The 22,361-nt window shown below is 36.9% G+C and overlaps 4 protein-coding genes and 1 pseudogene across 5 annotated transcripts; 3 read left to right on the top strand and 2 right to left on the bottom strand.

The window, feature by feature from the left end:
- The first annotated feature begins 594 nt into the window (after positions 1–594).
- LOC125218767 (uncharacterized) lies at positions 595–2,314 on the top strand. The gene is made up of 4 exons (XM_048120522.2): positions 595–964; positions 1,576–1,681; positions 1,765–1,913; positions 2,004–2,314. Exons 1-4 carry the CDS (start codon positions 824–826, stop codon positions 2,097–2,099), a joined length of 492 nt encoding a protein of 163 aa, XP_047976479.1. The 5' UTR covers positions 595–823; the 3' UTR covers positions 2,100–2,314.
- Positions 2,315–2,402: 88 nt separating this feature from the next.
- Positions 2,403–5,995, bottom strand: LOC125218766 (protein-tyrosine-phosphatase PTP1-like). Its single transcript, XM_048120521.2, has 8 exons — positions 5,660–5,995; positions 4,608–4,704; positions 4,428–4,510; positions 4,186–4,320; positions 3,751–3,885; positions 3,359–3,507; positions 3,148–3,289; positions 2,403–2,766 (listed from the first exon to the last, which is right to left on the bottom strand). The coding sequence occupies exons 1-8, from the start codon at positions 5,861–5,863 to the stop codon at positions 2,683–2,685; spliced, it is 1,029 nt and encodes a 342-aa protein (XP_047976478.1). The 5' UTR covers positions 5,864–5,995; the 3' UTR covers positions 2,403–2,682.
- Positions 5,996–7,351: 1,356 nt separating this feature from the next.
- LOC125218765 (protein DETOXIFICATION 54-like) lies at positions 7,352–9,954 on the bottom strand. The gene is made up of 4 exons (XM_048120520.2): positions 9,700–9,954; positions 9,463–9,522; positions 8,159–9,025; positions 7,352–8,090 (listed from the first exon to the last, which is right to left on the bottom strand). Exons 1-4 carry the CDS (start codon positions 9,709–9,711, stop codon positions 7,545–7,547), a joined length of 1,485 nt encoding a protein of 494 aa, XP_047976477.1. The 5' UTR covers positions 9,712–9,954; the 3' UTR covers positions 7,352–7,544.
- A 3,342-nt stretch (positions 9,955–13,296) lies between these two features.
- Positions 13,297–17,757, top strand: LOC125218764 (putative late blight resistance protein homolog R1A-3). The gene is made up of 2 exons (XM_048120519.2): positions 13,297–15,991; positions 17,383–17,757. Exons 1-2 carry the CDS (start codon positions 13,401–13,403, stop codon positions 17,555–17,557), a joined length of 2,766 nt encoding a protein of 921 aa, XP_047976476.1. The 5' UTR covers positions 13,297–13,400; the 3' UTR covers positions 17,558–17,757.
- Positions 17,758–19,475: 1,718 nt separating this feature from the next.
- LOC125220226 (putative late blight resistance protein homolog R1A-10) lies at positions 19,476–22,324 on the top strand (annotated as a pseudogene). Its single transcript, XR_016137305.1, has 2 exons — positions 19,476–19,534; positions 19,615–22,324. The product of XR_016137305.1 is annotated as a putative late blight resistance protein homolog R1A-10 (transcript).
- Positions 22,325–22,361: the final 37 nt, after the last annotated feature.

Here is a 22,361-nt window from a genome sequence, read left to right as displayed (position 1 = left end):
AGGTTTGTATTTAACCTCGCGGTTAGCTACGGGTTGATCTCCATTAAGTGCACTCAAAAGTACTCCCTCCGTTCCCTCATAGTTGAGGCGGAACTTTTCGGCACGGAGTTTAAGAAGTGAATGTTGAGTGTGTTAAATAAATAGATAAAAAAGTAAGAAAGAGAAAAAGGTAGAGAGAATAAAGTAAAAAGTGAATAAAGTAGAGAGAATAAAATAAGAGAGAGTAAGTAACAGAGAGGAACTATATATGGAAATGACTCAACTATGAGGGAACTTCCCGAAATGGAAAAATGACTCAACTATGAAGGAACGGAGGGAGTACTTAACCTTAAGCATTTCACAGTATTCGAATTTATTAATTTTCTATTGTTTTTGTTATATATCAACATTAAAAATTTATAAATAAAACAAAAACCAATTGTTTCATTAAATAAAATTGAAAAATGCAAAAAAATAATTCAAAATTTAAAAGTATGTAAATAAAAATAAATTAAAATGTACTCCGTATACAATTAGAAATACATAAATAAAATTAATATTCTAAAATTTTGATAAAAGAGCTGCCATATGTCCATCACCAATTGACCACTATCTACCTTTCAAAACTTCAAATTCCCAAATCTAGATCCCTAATTTTGAAAGGAACCTTTGCACATCGAACGACGGCGTTTTCAGCGAGCTAGAACTTTCTACGATCTACAGAAAATGACCCAACATTCAACTTAGTTGAAGCTGAAGTTGAAATCTTTTTAGTGCAAAAACCACATCTAGTAGAATTCAATTTCAGTAATTTGGTGGTGAAATTCAAGGAAAAAGAACTGCGATGGAGGAGCTGCAATCTGCGGTGAATGCTCACTTCGATCAAATGGCAGATCTGGTGGAGAAGCTCTCGGCGGAATTCCGTTCTGGGCTCAAACCCGCTTACGAAAATTTGATGGGTTTCTTCCACGCCATTGATTGGAAGGTACTTTTCCATACGCGTTAATTCGAGCTTCTTATATGTCATTTTTACTTGCCTTTGATTGAATTGTGGTGTAATTTGAAGTGATCGAGATTTGATGTTAGGGTTGTGTGTAGAGATCTCCCCCCATTATCGTAGTTTTTGCCTTTTTAGGTTCTGCTTAAGTGTTTCTGTTTCTTCGATTTCGAATCGCTTTATCCGGAAATGTGTGATCTTGCACGAATGGGAATTTATGCAAATTGTTAATCTAATGAGTGAGTGAGATCAAAGTAACCAAATGCCCAATTGTGGTTTGAACTCTGAAGGAGTAATCAGTTATTCGAATTACAATAGTGTGACTCGTAACAAGCGTTTCGCTCTTTCCGATTTGAAAATTTTGAACAGGTTCTCTTTAGACTGTTAATGCATAACATTTCAACATCCTCTCTGTGGTTTTCTGCTCATGGTGTTCTAACCAGATCCTATCGTAAAACTAGTGTTGGCTTGCTTTTGTTCATACCGGAATTAAAGTCGTTCGGTCGCCAATTAAAGTTTGTGTTCCTGTCGTGTTTAGATGTATACCTCGTGTGGGACTTGCTCGTCTCTGACCTTTGAGTTCCCTTTCTTGTTTGCAGGAGCGTTGGTTGATATGTCTTCTTTCCTTCCACGCGATCTTGCTACTACTGGTTTTTGTATCGCGGAGAAACGTCAACTTTCAGATGTTTTTGTTCCTTGCTGCGTGTAAGGTTCCTTCATTCCTATCCATAGAGCTTTTCTAACGATGCCTTATTTGTTTAAATTCCGAAACTATTTACTTTGTACAGTAGGAGGAGTGTATCTTGCTGAGAGGCTTAATCATATCCTCGCGAGCAACTGGCAAAGCTTTGCAGGCCAGAACTACTTTGACGCTAATGGAGTCTTCCTCTCCGTGCTCTGGTCCGGGCCATTGTTGGTGATCGCGATCATAATCTTGGTATGCTGTTGCTTATCATCTTTCCATCCTTTCTTTTTTTGTGATGATTTTCAAGGCTTGATTCCACATTTGTGTTCCTTCCTCGTGCAGGTGAACACGTTGTTCTCGCTGTGTTATCTAGTTGTGAGATGGAAAAGGGCCGAGCTCAAACATCGCGCAAGAGCAGCTCGTAGTAAGGAAGAATAAGCAGATATTGTTGTGTATTGTAATCTCCATTTTGAAGTTCAAATTTTGGTTTTGATTACATTTTGGTCTTCTCCTGCTGAAAATTTTAGTTTGTAATGGTATAGTGAATTGCTTCTTTAATTAGTAGTAATGCATTTCTTCATCGAACAAAAATCTGTAGTATTTCTAATGCTGTTTTTAACGAAGAAAACAGAGCACCCAGCACATTGGAAAAATTTGGTTTGTCTTGCACTTTAATTTTTTTTTTCGTGATTTGGCTTAAACCAGTGGTTCTTGAACTTCAAGCACAAAAATATTTGAAAATGACAAATGAAATACGGTTTTGTTTCAACATCAAACAGATAGTGTGGTTTTTATACACCAAAATATTACATAAATAAAGTGAATTTTGCTACTGTTAGAGGCTGTCCTACAGAGAATTGTGAAAGAGCAGAAGGTTTTCCGATTTCTGGATCAAGATGCTTGTCGTCAGAATAACATCCTCGTTAGAGCAAGAAATGGATGGCGATTTAACAGGAATATGAATTCGACAGATTTTCAGCAGCAAATCATGATGACTTTCCTCATGAAACAGTGAATACCATTATAAACTGCCTTGTGAGTTCCCAACTGATAAGTAGTCTTGAAGTTCATCAATGATCACATCATGGCAGAAGAGATACTGCTCCTGTATATTAAGTAACACACAATCGAAATATGTTAAACTTAGCAGATCCAACTGAACTGTTGTAATTCGACTTACATTATTGAGGCATCCTTCATAATGTGAACTATAGAGATTTAAAATAGCCATAAAAATCAGAATATATTTGCATTTGCAATTACTTGAAAGGGTGAAAATTTTCTAAACCAACTACATGTTGAAACAGTCGAAGTGAAACATTTGACAAAGTATAATATCCAGGACTAGTAGAAGATACGGGGATCTATTACCAGATTCGAGAACATCTTCATCGACTATTTAAGCTTATTTTTCAGGAAGGATGCAAAGATCATGACAAGTTTTATCATCTATGAGTTGGATGTATTCAAAAGTTGGTGAAGTTACCAGAGTTTGCACCATTCCAATTCGCTGAGACCTAAAAGTGGTTACAGTAGTAAGAAGGTCCAAAGCACTCATGTCTCCGGCTAGAACTCTTTGAATCGTATTATGAATGAGGCAGTATGTACCAGTTCTACCAATGCCTGCACTGCAAGATGAAAAGTGTCAGGCATTGAAGAGTATGCTAATAATAGGATTAGTGATTATCAAAGGTAACCTGCAATGAACAACAATGGGCCCTAGACTGGGCGGCACACTAGATACTTTTCTGAAGATTTCACGAACAGCAAGAGTGTCATTAGGAACTCCGTGATCCGGCCATTCAGGGTACTGTACATGCAGAACTGACAATGGTGGCTCCTCTGACTGCATAAGTAAGATGGTGTGAACGGTTATTCTTTTTGTAATCAAATTTAGTAAAATATAAGTTCATAATTGAAAAGGAATTGAGCATAAGCAGGTATCGAAACTTGATCTGCAAATCAAAGTTATCTGATGCATCTAGACTCTTTTAGACAATATATATTCTTATCTGGTTGGCATTACAACTACCATAGCAACAGTGTTTAACATTTGAAATTCACGGGACTTCTAGATAAACAGCCTTACCTCTTTGTATTTCACTTCTAAGGACCGCCATATTAATGAAGTATCGGATGTTTCCATCTTCTTGGTGGCAATGCATATGTTACCAAACTCTCTAGGTCCATTCTCAGCTTGGAAATAATCAACACATTTCAGTGTCTGAATTAGAGCAATGAAACAATGATTAGTTTTAAGAAGAGAATAAAATATAGAATAAAGGGACCAAAAGCATTAATTGTGATTCATGTAGAGAAAAGGAGCTGGTAGTAAAGATACTAAGTTGATCAAGATGACATAATATTTGCAGAGGAAAAAGCTTCAAAAATACAAGTGTTATTATAATATACAAATGATTTCACTATACGAGCGGAAAAAAGCCTTATTTTGCAAATAAGAAGTAACTGTTAACCAAGTCAAAACATAAATGGGCTGCTAAATCACAAGAATCTAAGTGCTTACACGGTAATCGTCAACCAACCGGGTTAACATAATTATGACTGGGCATTGATACTGGATTATCATTTCCCAAAAATCCTCAGAAGTATGTGAAAGTGGACCTTGAGTTGCAATAAACCGAGAAACACTTTCAGAAGTCTGCAATCACAAGAATCAAGTTATATGAACAATACATGAAGCCAAATGTAATTACACAAGAAATTTAAATTAGCATGTTAAATTTAAGTAGGATGAAAAATTCCCACTGTAATAAAACTAGCATTGACGTAACCCCTAGCTGAAGGTCTGTAATCTGCGCACTGCTTCAAGATAACCCTGTTATCATCAACTGCAGCAATGAATTTTAAAACCAAGAATTTTTAATATACATTTCAGTATGTCAGCCAAAAAAAGTAAAATACGTAATCTATTGTTTATCAACGTACATGGCAAGACATCAGTATAACGATTCTTTGAGATATTAGCACTGTCAAGAGCCACAGTACATCTGCTCCTCATATCTGAGGCCGTCATCCTATTATCCTGTAACAAATTGGAGTTTTAGTTGAATGAATCAAAATTCTCTTGGATACATCATACAATGCAGAATTCATGCCAAAAAATAAAGCGGATAAGCTAATCAAAAAACGAAAGAAAAATATGTCAAACGAAAGGAAGATAGCTAACACCAACAGTGACAGTGACAAGGAAGCTGCAAGAGTCATGCTCCAAAGCTACTAGTTAACCCTGTTAGCTCTGTTCTCTGGGCAATGAAGGCGGAAATAAAGACACCTAGCTCTACAATTTTACATTCCTACATGTATGGTCATCATTATTTGGACTGGATTAATGAAGTTTCAAATAGAACTAAAGAGCCACGCATTAAAAACTATATAACAAAAGCCCTGGTTTCACTATTCCTGACAGCTGATTAATATGTGTCACAAAGAGAATTCTAAGTCCTAATATTATCTCGATCACAAGCTGATCAGCCAATCAAGTATCTAGCTGTAGCCACCAAATGACTGCCTTGCATTTAATGTAACTCAAGAAAACTTTGAATCTTGCTCGACCACATAAAACCTAAGCTACTCTTACTAATCCAGATATCGAATAATTTCATGGAACCGTATTTCAAATGAAGCAAGCTCCCCTCTACAGATCACAGAGACAAAAGTACAAATATTGAAAATCTAGATAGCAGTCTACAACATAGTATATCAGAAACTTATTCTCTACAATATCTTATCATTCTTCCTTCGTTTGCGAGCAACTGTAAACAAATCTTCTAAACTCAATCAGCCAATTAAATTAACAGAGTTCCTAAGCTGAAACAGCCTCACCGATAAACAAAGGAAACAAAAAACATCTACACGATCACACAACGCATAACAACAATATAATTCCATGGACAGATGATTAAACCACCAATCAGATAAATAGCTATCTCAAGTCTCAACAAAAGTAAATTCTACAGATGTTCCGGTGACGATCATACCTGCAAGATCATGAACTCTTGGCGGATCGTCTGCGGAGGTTTTGTTTTGAAGTGCTGGAGAGCTCCGGAGCAGTAGCGCAGCTGATCGCCGGAGAGGCGCGGCCTCGGCATCGCCGAATCGATGGATTTTGCCGGCGTGGGGGAAGCTGGAATCGCTGCGACGGCTCCGGCGTCGGAGGGGGGTTTTGCGGAGTTACTCGCCATCGCCGACCTCCGGTCGCGGCGGCGATTTGCGACGACGTTCCCCGTGATTTCTAAGCGTTAGGGTTTCTCTCTTCCCTGTTTCCCCCTTTCGTTTGATTCAAAGGACGCTTCATGCAAACAAATGTTTTTTGCCAATATTAATTGTAAGCTTTGATTTTAGTTTAAATTGATTTAATTTTTTTTCTTCGAAATTTACGTACTTCACTATGATTTTCGGAGACAATTTTCAAAGAGAGAACAACTATATACAAACAAGATTAGTAAGTCCGGTAGTACTAAACGTACCTTCATTGTTGTCATGATCGTAGTTTGATTCACTTGCATTCAAATTGCATGCTCAACATAGAATGATTTTAAATGTGCTAGTGATGTGACTAGATCGAAGTCTTCGCTTTTGTTGGTTGTTGTGTCGTGCTTTCCTTGTCGATATATATTTTTTAGCAACAAATTCTCTTACTGTATTTGTTTTATGCGTTTGATCCAGTGGTGGAACCACATGGTCTCTAGGTGGGCCTTTTGCCCCCTCTCAAACTTTTACATGTACGGAGTACTATATTTTGTTTGATAAATTTGCAATTTTATTCATATTTTTTATAAATGTCTTCTTTTAATAATTCTTATTTTTCTCATGTAGTATAATTTTGCCCCTCTTAAGTAGAATTCCTGGCTCCGCCGCTGATTCGATCTTACGATTTATGTTGCAAATAGACTTGTTGGTTGTCGTACGTGTGTTTGTGCTTCGTTTATGTACACGAGGCTCGTCACATTCATTGGTTTCAAGCTTTGCGTGATGGGAAAATATATTTTTATATGAGTATGTTAAAATATATTTTTATTATAAATTTATAAATATGAAAAGTTGATGAAATCCAAAATTGTGTATGGAATAATAATAATTGATCGATAAGAGTGGGCGAACATGTTCAGGTGATTGTAGGAAGTGACATCTGAGAATGATAGCACTATAGTACTTAGTAAACTAAAATGCATCCCCGTCCACAAATATTCATTACATTTAATTTCAATAAACATCTCTATTTTATATGGCGTTGTCTTATTTTATGAACATGCAGTAACGTTTGTGGAAATTTGAAATTTTGTCTTTCTTCAAACAGTGTTGTTAAATAATTACACGTCGATCACTACAGTGCAGAAAGTATAACAATTGTCGAAAATCTGATTTTTTTGCCATTTGATAGATAAATCTATAAGTGAGGACTATATTAATGGCCAAACAAAATAAAACAATACAGCATGCACTTTTTTTGTTTTTTTAATCCTATTATATTCATGAACTATAATTGGAACAAACAAAAATAGTGAAAAATAAAGAATAAAAAATTAGAAAAATGAACACTTGGATCAAGAAGAATTAAGTACTACGTGTTTGCATATGGATGATCAAGCAAATTAATTAATAATATTGTCTAATTCTTGGTTTAAATTAATTAAAATAAAAAAGTATGGGTCACCATGAATTTCTAAACCTTATTTAAAGTGCTTCATTTTCACAAAATCCCATACCTCAACAATACCAAAACTTTCAAAGAAGAATGCGATTTACACTTTTCCCCACATGGAGCACTACCAGAAAAAAAAAGACAAAAAACAAACCCAACTTGTCCACACTCGTAAATTCGATGCTAAATTTGATGAAATATATTGTATAATTTCATAAAGATTACGAAATAGCACTCTTCTCATCCAAAAACCCTATTTTCTCTTCCTCGCTACTACACTTATCAACCATCTCCAAGCTACTACTCCGCTCGGAGGCCTTAACTGCTTCGATCCCCCAGTCCGTGCGACACAACACGACATAAAGGACCGAAGCAGCACAGGCCGCCTGAGCGGAGAGCAGGCCTAGCCAGAGGCCCGGGAACCCTATCCCGAGCCAGAAGGCCAGGCCGACAGCTACAGGGGTACCCACAAAGTAAAACGAGCCGAGATTAATGTGGGCGCCCACCACCGGCCTCGCGATGCCGCGCAGGACGCCGCAGCCCGTCGTCTGCGGGCAATTTCCGAGCTCGCATAGCCCGATGATCGGCAAGACCGACGCAACGAGAAGCTTTAGGTCATCATCTTTTGTGAAAAGGCCACCCCATTTGTCTCTAAATATCACTGTCAAAACCACATTGATTAGCCCTATTGCAAACGCACAAGCTAATGCCACCATTGCTGCCAATTTGGCCTTGCTAGGGTTCCCTGCTCCCAACTCATTTCCCACCTGAAATCACCACCAAAAAATTAAATTTCTTTGAATTCGTGGATAGGTGAAAAGATCGAGTAACGTACCCGAGCTGAGACGCAACCGGCCAGTGCCATGGGGACCGTGTACATGAGGCTAGTCGTTTGAATCATGATCCCGGTGGCTGCCACGGTGAGTCTCGGGTTAGGCAAGTACCCGGCCAAGACAGTCACGATCTCGTACCACCACCACTCCAAGCATATCCCGATACAACTCGGGACAGCGAGCCTAAGCAGCGCGCCAACGCCACCGTCCCCCCCGTCTCCAACCACCTTCCACCTCCAACGCCCGTAAACGCAAACATACCCCATCATCAGCACCATCATGTGGAGATTCGTGAGCACGGAGGCCATGGCCACCCCGGGCACCCCGAGCCCCATCACGACAACGAGGACATAATTCAACGGGATGTGGAACGCGACAGCCAGCAATGTGCACCACATCTGAGGCTTCGTCACGCCCTGCGACCGCAAATACACCCTCAGGGGCTGGAGCAGAGTGTTTGTCAGCAAGTCGGGGAGTGAGTAGAGGCAATAGGCCGCGGCCATTCGCGTGATGTCCCGGTCCTGGCCCATGAACAGCATGATCGATTCGAGATTGAACCAGAGGATGCTGATCGGGATGATCGCCAAGAACAGGATGGAGATCATGCGGTGGAGGGAGACGGAGAGGAGGTCCCAGTTCTTGGAGCCATAGGCCTGGCTGCAGACGGGCTCGAGGCCAGAGGCCAGGCCTACGAGAACAGAGTAGCCGGTGATGTTCGTGAAGCCGATGCTCAGAGCGCCACCGGCTAGCTCTAGACTGCCTAATCTGCCCAAAAACAGGACAGAGACAACTGCTCTCACATACACTAAACAGTTCATTGCAGTAATTGGAAGTGCCATTCTCCATAACTCTTTCAACTCATCAACCACCTTTTGCAACACAAAAAACAACAAAATTTAACTAAATTTGCCAACACAATTCACTAATAGTACTATCTAAAATTGCCAAAAAAAAACCCAAATACTAAAACAACAGCATTTCACTAAATTTGCCACAAAAACATACAAAAGCTATTTAAAATTTCACAAAAATTGCTAAAAAAATTACTATCAACCACAAAATATCTAAAATTGCCAAAACAATACACATACTAAAACAACATTCCCCATAAAACAACCGTTTACAACACAAACACAAAAATTGCCAACAAAATATTATCAACCACATAATATCTTCAAATTGCCAAAAACAAATTGCAAAACATTCCTCGAAAAACCACCTTTTGCAAAGCAAACAAATAACATTTTCAAAAATTCCCCAAAAAAACATTGAAATACTAAATTACAAATTGCATAACATCTGTCACCTGTGAGGAGGTAGTGAGTTTGTGGGAGTCTGTATTTTCCACACCCATTCTTGAGAAACACTGCAAAGAATAACCAAGATGAATGCTTGATCATGATTTAGAGAAATGGATGGATACAAACAATAAAAGATTAAATTTTTCAGACATTGTTTAGTGTAACACTGCAAAGAATCAAGCTTTTCAAGAAAAAAGATGGAAAATTTTCCATAAAAATCATATCTTGATTTGGGGGTTTACCAGTTTAATCATGGCGGCGAGTGTGACATGGGATTTTATGAAAAGCTGCGCAGCTACTGAGGCACAGGGGAAATATTTGTAGACAGAGAAAGCGAAGGTGGGAAAGGGGAGAGTGATGGATGATACATGTGTGTGAGAGAGAAGAAGAGAGAGACAGAGATTATGGCTTTGTTCAGTATTTGCCGCTGCTATTTGCAGTTGCCATAAATACCTTAAAAAAAGTGGTGAGAATCAAGGAAAAAGCATTGCAATCTAATGTTACTCTCTAGCATCAAGTTGTGATTTTGTAATGAAATTGGTTCCCTTTTCACTTAGCTTCATTGCCCTGTTGCAACTTGCAAGAAGCATCACTTTACATTGAAATAGGAATAAAAATATTTTTCCTACTATGAATTTCATTTATTAGATTGATCAGCATGTGTTGTGTAAGCATCATTTTGTTTGTATCTATTTAGTTTGATTCCATAAAATTCAATGTTCAATCGGTCGATTAATTTTATCTATAACTTCAAAAAAAAAAATAAAAAAAATCAATGATTTTACAACTTACATAAAAATTAATACTCCTACTTAATTTGTTGATTTTATCTATAACTTCAAAAATTGGAATAAAAGAACAAATAAAGACTGACTCGTAAAATTAGCAATGTTAGTAATGAATTTTAAGATGTTAGTCATAATAAAGTGTATAAAAAATAATAATATTAATACGAACTAAACGAGATTGTTGCCTACTAAAGATATAGGAGTATACTATAACATATATGAGATATTTGCATACTAGTGGCGACCACAATGCCTGTATATTAATGAAGGGACAACTTGGTGGTTCAATCAACCGAATCAAAGTTTCACATCGCACACATTTTAATATTTTTATTGTTTCTTAATGGTTAATATTTGTATTGTAAATATGTGTGGCTTAATTGGTAGGAAAAATGAAATTTCAATACATATAAAATGTAGACAGCATTCACATAAAATGCTCAAACTAGATAATCGTTTGCTTGTGGTAAATTGTTTGATTATCCATAGTTAGATAAATCGTGCGGCTTTGGTCGGAAAAATGTAATTCTGATATACGAAAAACTGTGCTCACAAATAATGAACAATTTATTGATTATTTAATAATGTAGTAACATATTAAACGAGATCAAATCCAAAAGTGTGCCTTCTTATCATTTAAAGAAGATCTCACGAGAATTATACTTTCTTTTATTTGTTAAAGCAAGATATTCAGAGCATAAAGACCCTTTTTGAGGAATTATTTATGCTTAAAGTAGAACTAAAGTTGAAGAATTCGTCACATCCTAATCACTTTCTCCACGTTAATATACCCATATTCTATATTAACCCTATCCTTTTCCCCTTCCATTCCATTTGTCTTTGTAGATTTGATAGAATTGGGTCTCATGAATATTGTTCGATTAGATAGATAACTTAATACCGATACTTACCATGTTATTAATTATTGAAATTATTTAAATTCATACTTAGTTTTTACTTTCAGGTGCAAATAAATACCAATTGTTAGTGGTCGGAGTGAAATGAAAAAAAATGCTGCTATAATTAGTTGTAGAAAGGACAAAGAAAATGTTAAAATGGGGAATTTTAATCTTTTGGTCAATGCAATCTCGGCCAATCTAGATAAATATTAATCTTTAGTGATCATACCCAAACAATCATACGCACACTTTCAATTGAACTTTCGCTTCGTGTCTTGTTAACTTTAGAGTGTGTTATATTCTAATCTAATTGAAAATTGCTATGGCTAAGTTTGGAATGGAACATATGCTAAAATATTAAGGACAAGCATCTTATTAAGCACAACTAAGTATTTAGAAATCAATAATACTAACTTTATTTCAGTTAAAGGTCGAAAGATTGATAATAAAATAATAATTAGTTGGTGCATGAAAGAAAGTGAATGACTAAAGCATACCTTTTAAGTTTGGCATCTTAAGCAAATTTGTTAATCAACTTTCCCTAAAATGTATTGGTTCCAATTGCTAACTTTTAATGAAAATCATTGACCTATCCCATTATATTTATTCGTATAGGATAATTTCTCTAATTATTTCCCAAATGGCAAAAGAATATAGTGGTAGTTATGTGGTGTGGCTTGTTTGGATTTAATTAATTTTGAACATGATGATAGATGGATGGTTTTATCAATACCTTTAAATCAGATTTTTAAGGAATTGTAGACAAGTTAAATACCAACAAACCAAAGAGAAAATTGTTCAACAATTAATATAATGATCTATGACAGAAGACGCTACAAACGGATGTGAAATGTTGTTTCGTAAGTTAGAAAAAAATTATCAATTTAAAACTTACCAATTGATTAATGATAGAATATGTAATTTTTGTCCAACAAAGAAGCATTGATAAAGGCATGAAGAAACCCTAGTTTTATTAGGAAAGAAAAAAAATAGAGAAAAATCTAAAATTAAAAGGAAACAAAACATACTGATCATGTTGTGAAAGCTAATTAACATGTTACAAACTTCAGTATTCCACACCAACTATATATATAACACAGATGGTATGAGATTAAACCAACAAATATTATATTTTCCAATTATTACTAATACACACCTAACTGAATCTGTAACCTCAACTATACATAGTTGATCGTATATAATTTCTAATGTCAGAAGTTGATTAAAGATTCAATTTTGATTATAAGAACTAAGAAGAAGCCTAACAATTTGTGAAATAAGCTTTTTTCACCCAAAAAAATGAAGTGAAGTAGAAATTAAAGAAACTCTGCAATAAATTCAATCCAACTCCAAATCCCTAAACCCCAATCAAGCTTAAATTCTTATGCTCAAATTAAGTTGACCGTTGGCACTGGATTCAACCATGCATACATCAAATCCTCAGCCAATTTGCTTCCCTTTCATTTCCAAAGCGCTTTTTATTCGTGATTGGTGCATTTGTATTCGGAGAACTTAGCATTGGAGTAGAGAGTGCTTTATTGCGCATTAAATTTTAAGGGAATATAAATAATAATAATAATAATAATAATAATAATAATAATAATAATAATAATAATAATAATAATAATAATAATAATAGTTATTATTATTATTCGAGCGTCAACTGGGCTGGGCTGATGCAGCCCGAATCGGTTTAGGCCGGTGCCACCTGTTAATGAAACAGATTTGGGTTTAGTGTTGATTCTGATGGGGTTTGAATTGGTCCTGTTTGAAAACAATACAACCCATGCCTAGGAACGGCCCATTACCGTCTAGACCCAACCATCAAACGGCCCACTAGAAGTCCTAATTAAGTACGTATTGAATTGTGAATGAAGATTATGAAAGTAATAAAGCAATCAATTGAAACTACTAATACGTGTTACACTAGGGTGATGTAAGAGCCGTTGATGTTACAATTCAAATTCATATTATTGAGATATGAGCAAAATATGAACAACGTCAGAGAGCACTAAGCATGCTACTTTAATTACAGATCATAATTGATTCCGATCCCCTACTAAAATAATGCAAATCTTGGACAGAACAACAAAATATATTACTATCATATAACACTATAGTAATATTTGCTCAAGTCAACAATGAGCAGCTTAGTTGTTAAATTCAATCGCATCTTTTTTTTTTGTGAGATTACAATCTGCATCCAGCTTTCCTTCCTTTGTGTATCCAAATTCCAAGCAAGAAGAAATATGAAAAATGGCTTATAATCTTCAACCACTCATCACCATTCTTGAAGGAATTCTTGATCCTCACCAATCACGATGGATTGTTCATGAAAACAACCCTCAATTCAAATCCATCCTCAATAAAGCTACTTCTCTTCAACAGCTCCTTGATAGTAACTCTTCATTCACCAAACTAGACACCCAAATCAGAGAAGTAGCACATCGAGCTGAAGACATCATTGAATCCCGCATGGTTCATCAAATGAAATCCGGATGTGATTCCGCCATATTCACTTTTACCACACCAGATCTGCAGCAAGTAATACGAGATCTTGATTCTCTTATGGAGCAAGCGGAGAAGCTCATGGAGATGGACGATGACAAGATGCTTCGACAACTTGATTCTGCTATGGAACAAGTGAAACTCCTGGATCAGAAGATGCCGCATAGCAGTTCATCGATCTCCAAGAACGCTGTGATGGTGGGAATTGATGAAGATCTGATGCAGCTCAAGGATCGGCTCACCTGTATGGAGAAGAAGCTGGAGATCGTCCCCATCGTGGGTATGGGGGGAATAGGTAAAACAACTCTCGCTCGAAAGCTTTATGAAGATCCTTTGATTGTTGATCGCTTTGATTATCGTGCTTGGGCAACTGTGTCACAAGATTACAATATGCCACAAATTCTCAAAAGCCTTCTTCGTTGCACAACTAGACAAGACTTTGATCAACATATTGATGAGTTAAAAGTCATGTTGCATAAGAGCTTGTTCAGTAGAAGGTACTTGATTGTATTAGATGATATATGGAGCCCAAAATTATGGGATGAGATAAGGATGTACTTTCCAGACAACAACAACGGGAGTCGTATTGTCATCACCACTAGAGAATCTGATGTGGTGAACTGTGCTAGCTCTTCGAGTCAGCAGCATCAGGTGCGATTGCTTAGCAAGTTGGAAAGTTGGAATCTGTTCCGCCAACTTGTGTTTGGAGAAGAGGATTGCCCTCTTGTATTACAAGAGATTGGTCGAAAGATCGCCAAGGATTGCGGTGGGCTTCCTCTAGCCATCAGTGTGATTGGAGGATTGATATCTAAGATGGAAAGAGCAAAAGATGTTTGGATGAAAATTGGGGACAACGTAATAGCAACAATTGCGGAATCGAACAAGCAATGCTACAATATATTGTCTTTAAGTTATAAGCACTTGCCGAATCACTTAAAACCATGTTTTTTATACATGGGGGCTTTCCCTGAAGACTACGAGATTAAAGGCTCCAGACTCGTACGTTTGTGGATTGCAGAGGGATTTATAAAATCAAATGTGGAAAGAAGTTTGGAGGAAGAGGCTAAGGATTGGCTAAAGTCTCTAATAGATAGAAATCTATTTCTGGTTAGAAGATACAAGAACAATGGAAAACCAGAGAGTTACAGCATGCATGATATGTTGAGGGATCTATGCATTAAGAAATATGGCAAAGGCATGTTTCTAAATGGTCCCAACAAGTTCACATTCTCTAATCCACGTCGCGTGAGTTTGCACACCAAGTTTGAATCGGAAATTGTTAACGATTCAACAGAGTCAATGTCACTAACTCGATCTGTTTTATGCATTGATTTTCGGAGTGTTGAGTTTTCATCTGGTGCAGTTTTTGCGGCAAGATTGCTAAGGGTGTTGGACTTGGATATGCGTATGCAAAGGTTCTCAACTGAAATATTAGAACTTGTCAACCTACGCTTCTTACGTGTCAACCTATGCTACTTAGGTAATCAACGCATTTCAAGTATACCGGAAGGAATATCAAGATTGTGGAATTTGCAGACCTTGATCGCTCCTTTTTGCAAGTTTGATGAGCCAGCTGAGCTATGGAAGCTCTCTGAGTTAAGATATCTCAATGTGAATGGAATTGAGTTGTTAAAAGATGAGGAAATGAACTATAGTGTCTTGAAGAAGTTGGAAAGGATTTTATCTGATATACAACTTAAAAAGGAGGCAACAAGTTGGGATGGTTTCCTCAAAAGCATTCCAAATATCAAAGTGTTGTCAATTAAGGATGGCCTCCCAACTATATCGACAGTGATTGATCTTAGCCATCTTCACAAGCTTGAAAAACTAAAATGCTTTGATATGAGAAGTATATCCTCTCCCGACGGTTTTGGTCATCGTTTGAGAGTGATATTTCCTTGTAATATTAGAAAACTATATCTGAATGGATGTAAAATGATTTTGGGAGCATGGAGGACTCTGTGTACACTACATAAGCTGGAAGTGCTCTGGATGGCTTGCTGCAGTTTTAAAAGCGAGGAGGAGACATGTGATGAAGAGTGGGAGTTAGCAGATGGAGATGTGTTCTGTTCACTGCAGTTTCTAAATCTTTATGGCTGTAGTCTTGTGCGTTGGATAGCCGATGAGACCAATTTCCCTAGACTCCGCCACCTCCATTTACTTTTATGCAAAAATATAGAGGAAATCCCAAGCGGCATTGGAGAGATCCCAACACTCCAATTAATTGAGTTAATAGGGTGCAGCAAATCCACAGCGGCCTCAGCAGAAAGGATTAAGGAGGAGCAATATGAAAATGGAAACGACGATCTCAAACTGAATATTCCTGGCACTTCCGAAAGGTAATTAACTTGAAGATTTTGAGTGCTAAGTTGTATGCAGCACTGTCATTTTGATTGCACATTCATGCATACACTTTTCATTAAGTCCATAAAAATTCCACATGTTTTTTAATATGAGTATTTTTTTTTCTTCAAAACATACTTTTAACTTAAGGCAATTTGGAGGATTTTATGTTCTTCGGAGTGGTCTCTTCTTTCCTACCTAACTTTTATAGCAATACCAAAATACTCTCTCCGTCCCGCAAGAGTATACACTCTTAGTTGGACACGATTTTAATACATAATTGGTAAAGTAAAATTGAGATAGAAAGAAAATATAACTAAATTATTGTTAATAGAGAATGAGTCTCATTTCATTAGAGAGAAAAAAACTTTCTAAAATTAGAAAGTGCATATTCTTGTGTGACGAAGTATAAAAAAAAGAATGCATGCTCTTGTGGGACGGAGGGGGTATAACAATTAGTAAGTTAGTTCAATTGATTTTTAAGTAAACTTTTCTTTCAATTGATTTCATTTTTTTTATTGCTATCTTATTGCTATCTTAATTTAACAATTCCACAGTAAAACTCATGTCCTTTTCAGAGTATATTGTTTTGGTTGATGTTTGATAATATCTCGTAAATAAGTTATCAAGCTATGTCATTGTCATAACCTTGATTGACTGCAAAATTATAACATATCAATAGTTTGTTGCAAAATTTGAATTTAGTGAAGTACATTTAGAAATGTACAGACCGGTTAGTATTTGAATTTTTATTATAAATAGATAGTATAATTTAAATTTTAAAAACATGAAATTTACTACCATATGATCTAATAGTACTTATTTTCAGTGGATCATAAATTTGTTGAAGTGCAGTATTTAAAGAAATTGTACATGTTCGTAATTGGGCTTGGACATTTTAATTTTTAACCCTACCCAAAATTTGGTGAACGCCATCAGTTTTCTCATGCTTTGTTTCGATTGAATTGTTAAATTTGGTGATGTTACCGATTTGTGATCGTATAATGGTTTAATCGATTGTGTTTGCCCTATAAATTAGTTTCCCATTGATATGCTGATAATAGCGCCCGGTTAATGCTCATAATTTGTGGTGTTAGTGCTAATGCTAATGCCAATTATCTGTGATGTTAATGCCCTGTTGATGCTATTTCTAATGTTAATACTAATGTTCTGTTAGGGTTAATGCCAATACTAATGCTAATGATAATGTTAATACTGATAATAATAATCGTTGCTCTTAATGCCATGTTAATGCTTTGTTAATGCTAATGTTAATACTAACGCTAGTGTTGATGTTAATAACCTGTGAAGTTAATGCTGATGTTAATAATAATCTATGATGTTATTAATAGTTCTACAAATAATCTTGTGATATTGCATCATGTAGTGATGATGATGATGATGATGACGACGACGACGACGACGACGATGATGACGACGACGACGATGATGATGAATCAAATGGCCCCAACAATGAGCAAACATACAACTACATCTGCCACTGTACAGCAACCCATGGCATAATCTGTCCAAAAAGAAATAATGTGGCAGCTGATTATTGAAGACACAGGAGACGTCTACATAAGGGTGAGAAGATTGTCAGGGAGAAAATGATGGAAAACTATCTAAATGATTGAAGACTATAGCTTTAAATAGACATATTGTGTGTACTTGTGATGTTAATTTTGGAATGCCTCATTTTTGTTTTATTGTGTTTTAATTTTGGAGTATTTAGTTATGAGTATTATAAGTTTGATTGTGAGTATAAGTTTGATAATACACTGATCTGAGTGTTGTTCATGACCTCTGTTGGAGTGTTATACTGTTATGTAATGTCTCAATTATGGAGTATCAACAACAAATAGTGACGGAGCCAGGATTTTTATAGGAGGGCCCAAGTCTAGTATATAGTTCGGTGTTTCCGTCGCCGGAAGAACTGCAATATGGTGGCAGGACGAGACGATGCGAGAAGTGTAGATGCTAATGAGCTACAGAAAAACTAATTGAGTTACCTTATCCTATTATTCATCGCTCATCAATATTTCTTGCTTTCGTTGTTAGATTGAAGCTATGGACCCTCAAAATGGTGCTGTGTTTTATCACCAAGTGGAAAAACCAATTGAAGAGGCTCCCGCTGCTGTCTTTGCAACCTCCCCTCTTCTTGAGAATTGGATGGAGGCGTTTGCCAAAACAACGGATACGTTCTTACGAGCCTTTTGTATTGAAATTATTATAAGCCTTGATGTTTATGTCATGATCAAGCAATTTGATTTGTTCTTATATGTCCTTGAAATTGGATATTGTTATTTGGTATTCTCTGGGTAGGAAGTTGCAAGTTAGTGATACCTCTGTTTCACTTAGGTCAGTAAGTATCACCATTAGATTAACGTGTGCTTAATTATTTGCATTCTTAGGTCAAAAGTATCATTATAACAGGGTTGTAGGCCTCAGAAGATCAAGTATAAATTCAAAAGAGCATAACCATTTTCAGCTCTTCTCTAAACTCCAAACTTCGAATTCCAGGGCCCTCTTTTCCAGCAGCGGCTCTATCCGTCCCCGGGGACAGTTCTACTTAAAAATGCTGAAATTGCATCTCAGAAGAAAAAATGCAGAATTCTTATTAAGCTCAAATATCCAAGAGAGGGGATGGTAGTGATGGTCTTGGTGAGGCTGATCAAATGAGGCTACGTATCGTTGCACTTGTCTCGTGTGGCGATGCAATGCACAGTTTTGATGTTTTTTCTTGGAGTTGAAGAATTAGAGGAATTATTGTTGTAGAGTTGAAAACTTCCGCATAAGATGCAGATATAAGTCAGGTTAAGAATTAGACAGACCTTATGCAAGCACTCAAATTATTGTAACAACAACTATACAATGTTAGGTGCTAAAAATATTCCTCCTCCTGTCCGCTATTTGGAGTCTCATTTGTTGATGTCACGGGTTCTAAGAAATGTTAAGAAAAGTGGGTGGAGAAAAGTTAATAGAATATGGGTCCTACTTATTTATATTAGTTTTAAATAAAATGTGAGTGAAATGAGTTAGTGGAAGGTGAAACCCTATTACCATTTATGATAAAAGTGAACCGAGACTCCTATTCGCGGACGGACTAAAATGAAAAAACGAGACTCTTATTCGCAGACGGATGGAGTATTTCAAAGTTAGCCCATCCTAGTAATATGATAAAATGTCACATATTTGACTAGCACGACTTTTAAGAAATTGTTTGATTTTATAATTAAAGTGAGAGAAAAAGTTAGTAGAATGTGAAACCTATTTTATATATTGGTTTTATAATAAAATGTGCGGAGAATAAGCTAGTCGAATGTATGGTCCACCTACTAAATATAGTTAAAGTGAAATGAGATATTTATTAGCGAATGAAAAAAGAAAAATCGGACGGATAGTATACGAAATCAAATCAGCTTTAATTTAATGTAATAATATACCGACAAACCAAAAGTGACACTCGCAAAAGTCAAGTTTCAGTTAATCAATCCATACAACCAAAAGCTGGAGACAGTGCTATTAGCATTATCAAGGTTCTGCAAAATTAGGAGGCTCTCACTAATTTCAATTGAGTTTTTATAGATTCATTTATCTTTTTGTTCTGTGATTGCAGTTTGCAAAAAGCTTTCCTTCCTTTGTTGAGATCAATGGCTTACAATCTTCAACCACTCCTCACCATTCTTGAAGGAGTCCTTGATCCTGACCAACCACGGTGGATTGTTGATGAAAACAATCCTCAACTCCAATCCCTCCTTGATAAAGCTACTTCTCTTCAGCACCTCCTTGATAGTAATTCTGCACTCACCAAACTAGACACCCAAATAAGAGAAGTTGCACATCGAGCAGAAGACATCATTGAATCTCACATGGTTCATCACATGCTCTCTGGATCTAATTGTGTGAGATTCACTCTTTCCACACCAGATATACAACAAGTAACGCGTCAACTTGATTCTGTTATGGAGCAAGCGGAGAAGCTCGTGGAAAACAAGATGTTGCCGAGCAAGTCATCCAGTGCTGCGGTGGGAATTGATTCTTCTATAGAACAACTGAAGCTCGCAGATAAGAAGAAGCCGTCTAGCAGTTCATCATTGAGTGTTGTGGTGGGAATTTATGAAGATCTGATGCAGCTCAAGGATCGGCTGATCGGTCAGCAGCAGAAGAAGCGGGAGATCGTCCCCATCGTTGGTATGGGTGGAGTAGGTAAAACCACTCTTACTCGAAAGCTTTACGAAGATCCTTTGATTGTTGATCACTTTGCATATCGTGCTTGGGCCACTATCTCACAAGATTACAATTTGCAACAAATTCTCTTAAGCCTTCTTTATTGCATAACTGGACAAGAATTTGATCAACAAATTGATGAGTTAAAAGTCAAGTTGCATAAGAGCTTGTCTGGTAGAAAATACTTGATTGTATTAGATGATATTTGGAGCACCAAATTGTGGGATGAGATGAGCATGTATTTCCCAGATAACAACATCGGGAGTCGCATTGTGATCACCACTAGGGAATCTGATGTGGCGAACTATGCTGACTCTTCGAGATCACACCATCAAGTGCAACTGCTTAGCGAGTCTGAAAGTTGGAATATGCTTCACCAACTTGTGTTTGGAGAAGAGGAGTGCCCTCTTGTATTACAAGTGATTGGTCGAAAGATCGCCAAGGATTGCGGTGGGCTTCCTCTAGCCATCAATGTGATTGGAGGGCTGCTATCTAAGATGGAAAGATCAGAAGATGCTTGGGAGAAAATTGGGAACAATGTAAAAGCAGCAATTTTCGAATCAAATGGTTATAGTATCTTGTCTTTAAGTTATAACTACTTGCCGAATCACTTGAAACCATGTTTCTTATACATGGGAGCTTTCCCTAAAGACTACGAGATTGAACGTTCCAGAATCATACGTTTGTGGGTGGCAGAAGGATTTGTAAAATCGAATGGGGAAAAAAGTTTGGAGGAAGAGGCTAAGGATTGGCTAAAGTCTCTAATAGATAGAAATCTATTTCAAGTTAGAATACACAAGATAAATGGAAAAGCAAAGAGTTACAACATGCATGATATGTTGAGGGATCTATGCATTAAGAAATATGGTGAAGACATGTATCTAAATGGTCCCAACAAGTTCACATTCTCTAATCCACGCCGCGTGAGTTTTCACATCAAGTTTGAATGGGAAGTTGTTAATGATTCAACAGAGTCAATGTCACTAACTCGATCTGTTTTACGCATTGATTTTCGGAGTGCGAGTTTCCATCTGGTGCAATTTTTGCGGCAAGATTGCTAAGGGTGTTGGACTTGGATATGCGTATGCAAAGGTTCCCAACTGAAATATTAGAACTTGTCAACCTACGCTTCTTACGTGTTAACCTATGCTACTTAGGTATCCGATGCATTTCAAGTATACCGAAAGGAATATCAAGATTGTGGAATTTGCAGACCTTGATTGCTCCTCTTTCTGAGTTTGATGAGCCAGCTGAGCTATGGAAGCTCTCAGAGTTAAGAAATCTTGAGTTACTTCGAATTAAGTTGTTATGAGGAAATGAACTATAGTGTCCTGAAGAAGCTGGAAAGGATTTCATCTGGTATACGACTTAAAAAGGAGGCAACAAGTTGGGATGGTTTCCTCGAAAGCATTCCAAATATAAAAAAGTTGTCAATTAATGATGGCCTCCGAACTACATCAACGGCGATTGATCTTAGCCAACTTCACAAGCTCGAAAGTATAAGATGCTCTGATATCAGAAGTATATCCTCTCCAGACGGTGTCGGTGGTCGTTTCAGAGTGATATTTCCTTGTAATATTAGAAAACTTGTTCTGTTTGAATGTGAAATGAATTTGGGAGCGTGGAGGACTCAGTGTGCACTACATAAGCTGGAAGTGCTGTGGATAGTTAACTGCAATTTTGAAAGCGGGGAGGAGACATGTGATGAAGAGTGGGAGTTAGCAGATGGAGATGAGTTCCCCTCACTGCACTTTCTACATATTCATGGTATGAGTTTTGTACGTTTGATAGCCAATGAAACCAATTTCCCTAGACTCCGCCACCTCCGTTTACGTTTCTGCGAAGATCTAGAGGAAATCCCAAGCGCCATTGGAGAGATCCCAACACTCCAATCAATTGAGTTAGAATATTGCAGCACATCAGCAAATGCCTCAGCAGAAAAGATTAAGGAGGAGCAATCTGAAAATGGAAACGACCATCTCAAACTGTTTATAACTTGAAGATTTTGAGTGCTAAGTTGTATGCAGCACTGTCATTTTGATTGCACATTCATGCATACACTTTTCATTAATTCCATAAAAAATGCACATGTTTTTTCATATGAGTATTTTTTTTTTCTTCAAAACGTACTTTTAA

The sequence above is a fragment of the Salvia hispanica genome, chromosome 1 (assembly GCF_029641045.1).
Source record: "Salvia hispanica isolate PSC_SH4W2 chromosome 1, Shi_PSC_v1, whole genome shotgun sequence".
Classification (NCBI taxonomy): Eukaryota; Viridiplantae; Streptophyta; class Magnoliopsida; order Lamiales; family Lamiaceae; genus Salvia; species Salvia hispanica.
The sequence above is the reverse complement of the archived record's forward strand: the minus strand, read 5'-3'. Positions and strand labels throughout refer to the sequence as shown.

Coding starts and splice junctions, on each gene's coding strand:
- LOC125218766 (XM_048120521.2), bottom strand. CDS start 5,863: ATGGCGAGTAACTCCGCAAAACCCCCCTCCGACGCCGGAGCCGTCGCA. Junction 4,705..5,659: donor AAGAGTTCATGATCTTGCAG/GTATGATCGTCA, acceptor AATTTGTTACAG/GATAATAGGATGACGGCCTC. Junction 3,886..4,185: donor GGTTGGTTGACGATTACCGT/GTAAGCACTTAG, acceptor GCTCTAATTCAG/ACACTGAAATGTGTTGATTA.
- LOC125218764 (XM_048120519.2), top strand. CDS start 13,401: ATGGCTTATAATCTTCAACCACTCATCACCATTCTTGAAGGAATTCTT. Junction 15,992..17,382: donor ATTCCTGGCACTTCCGAAAG/GTAATTAACTTG, acceptor TGCATCATGTAG/TGATGATGATGATGATGATG.
- LOC125218767 (XM_048120522.2), top strand. CDS start 824: ATGGAGGAGCTGCAATCTGCGGTGAATGCTCACTTCGATCAAATGGCA. Junction 1,682..1,764: donor GTTTTTGTTCCTTGCTGCGT/GTAAGGTTCCTT, acceptor TACTTTGTACAG/TAGGAGGAGTGTATCTTGCT. Junction 1,914..2,003: donor TGATCGCGATCATAATCTTG/GTATGCTGTTGC, acceptor TTCCTCGTGCAG/GTGAACACGTTGTTCTCGCT.
- LOC125218765 (XM_048120520.2), bottom strand. Junction 9,026..9,462: donor AACTCACTACCTCCTCACAG/GTGACAGATGTT, acceptor GTGTTGCAAAAG/GTGGTTGATGAGTTGAAAGA. Junction 8,091..8,158: donor CCGGTTGCGTCTCAGCTCGG/GTACGTTACTCG, acceptor TGGTGATTTCAG/GTGGGAAATGAGTTGGGAGC.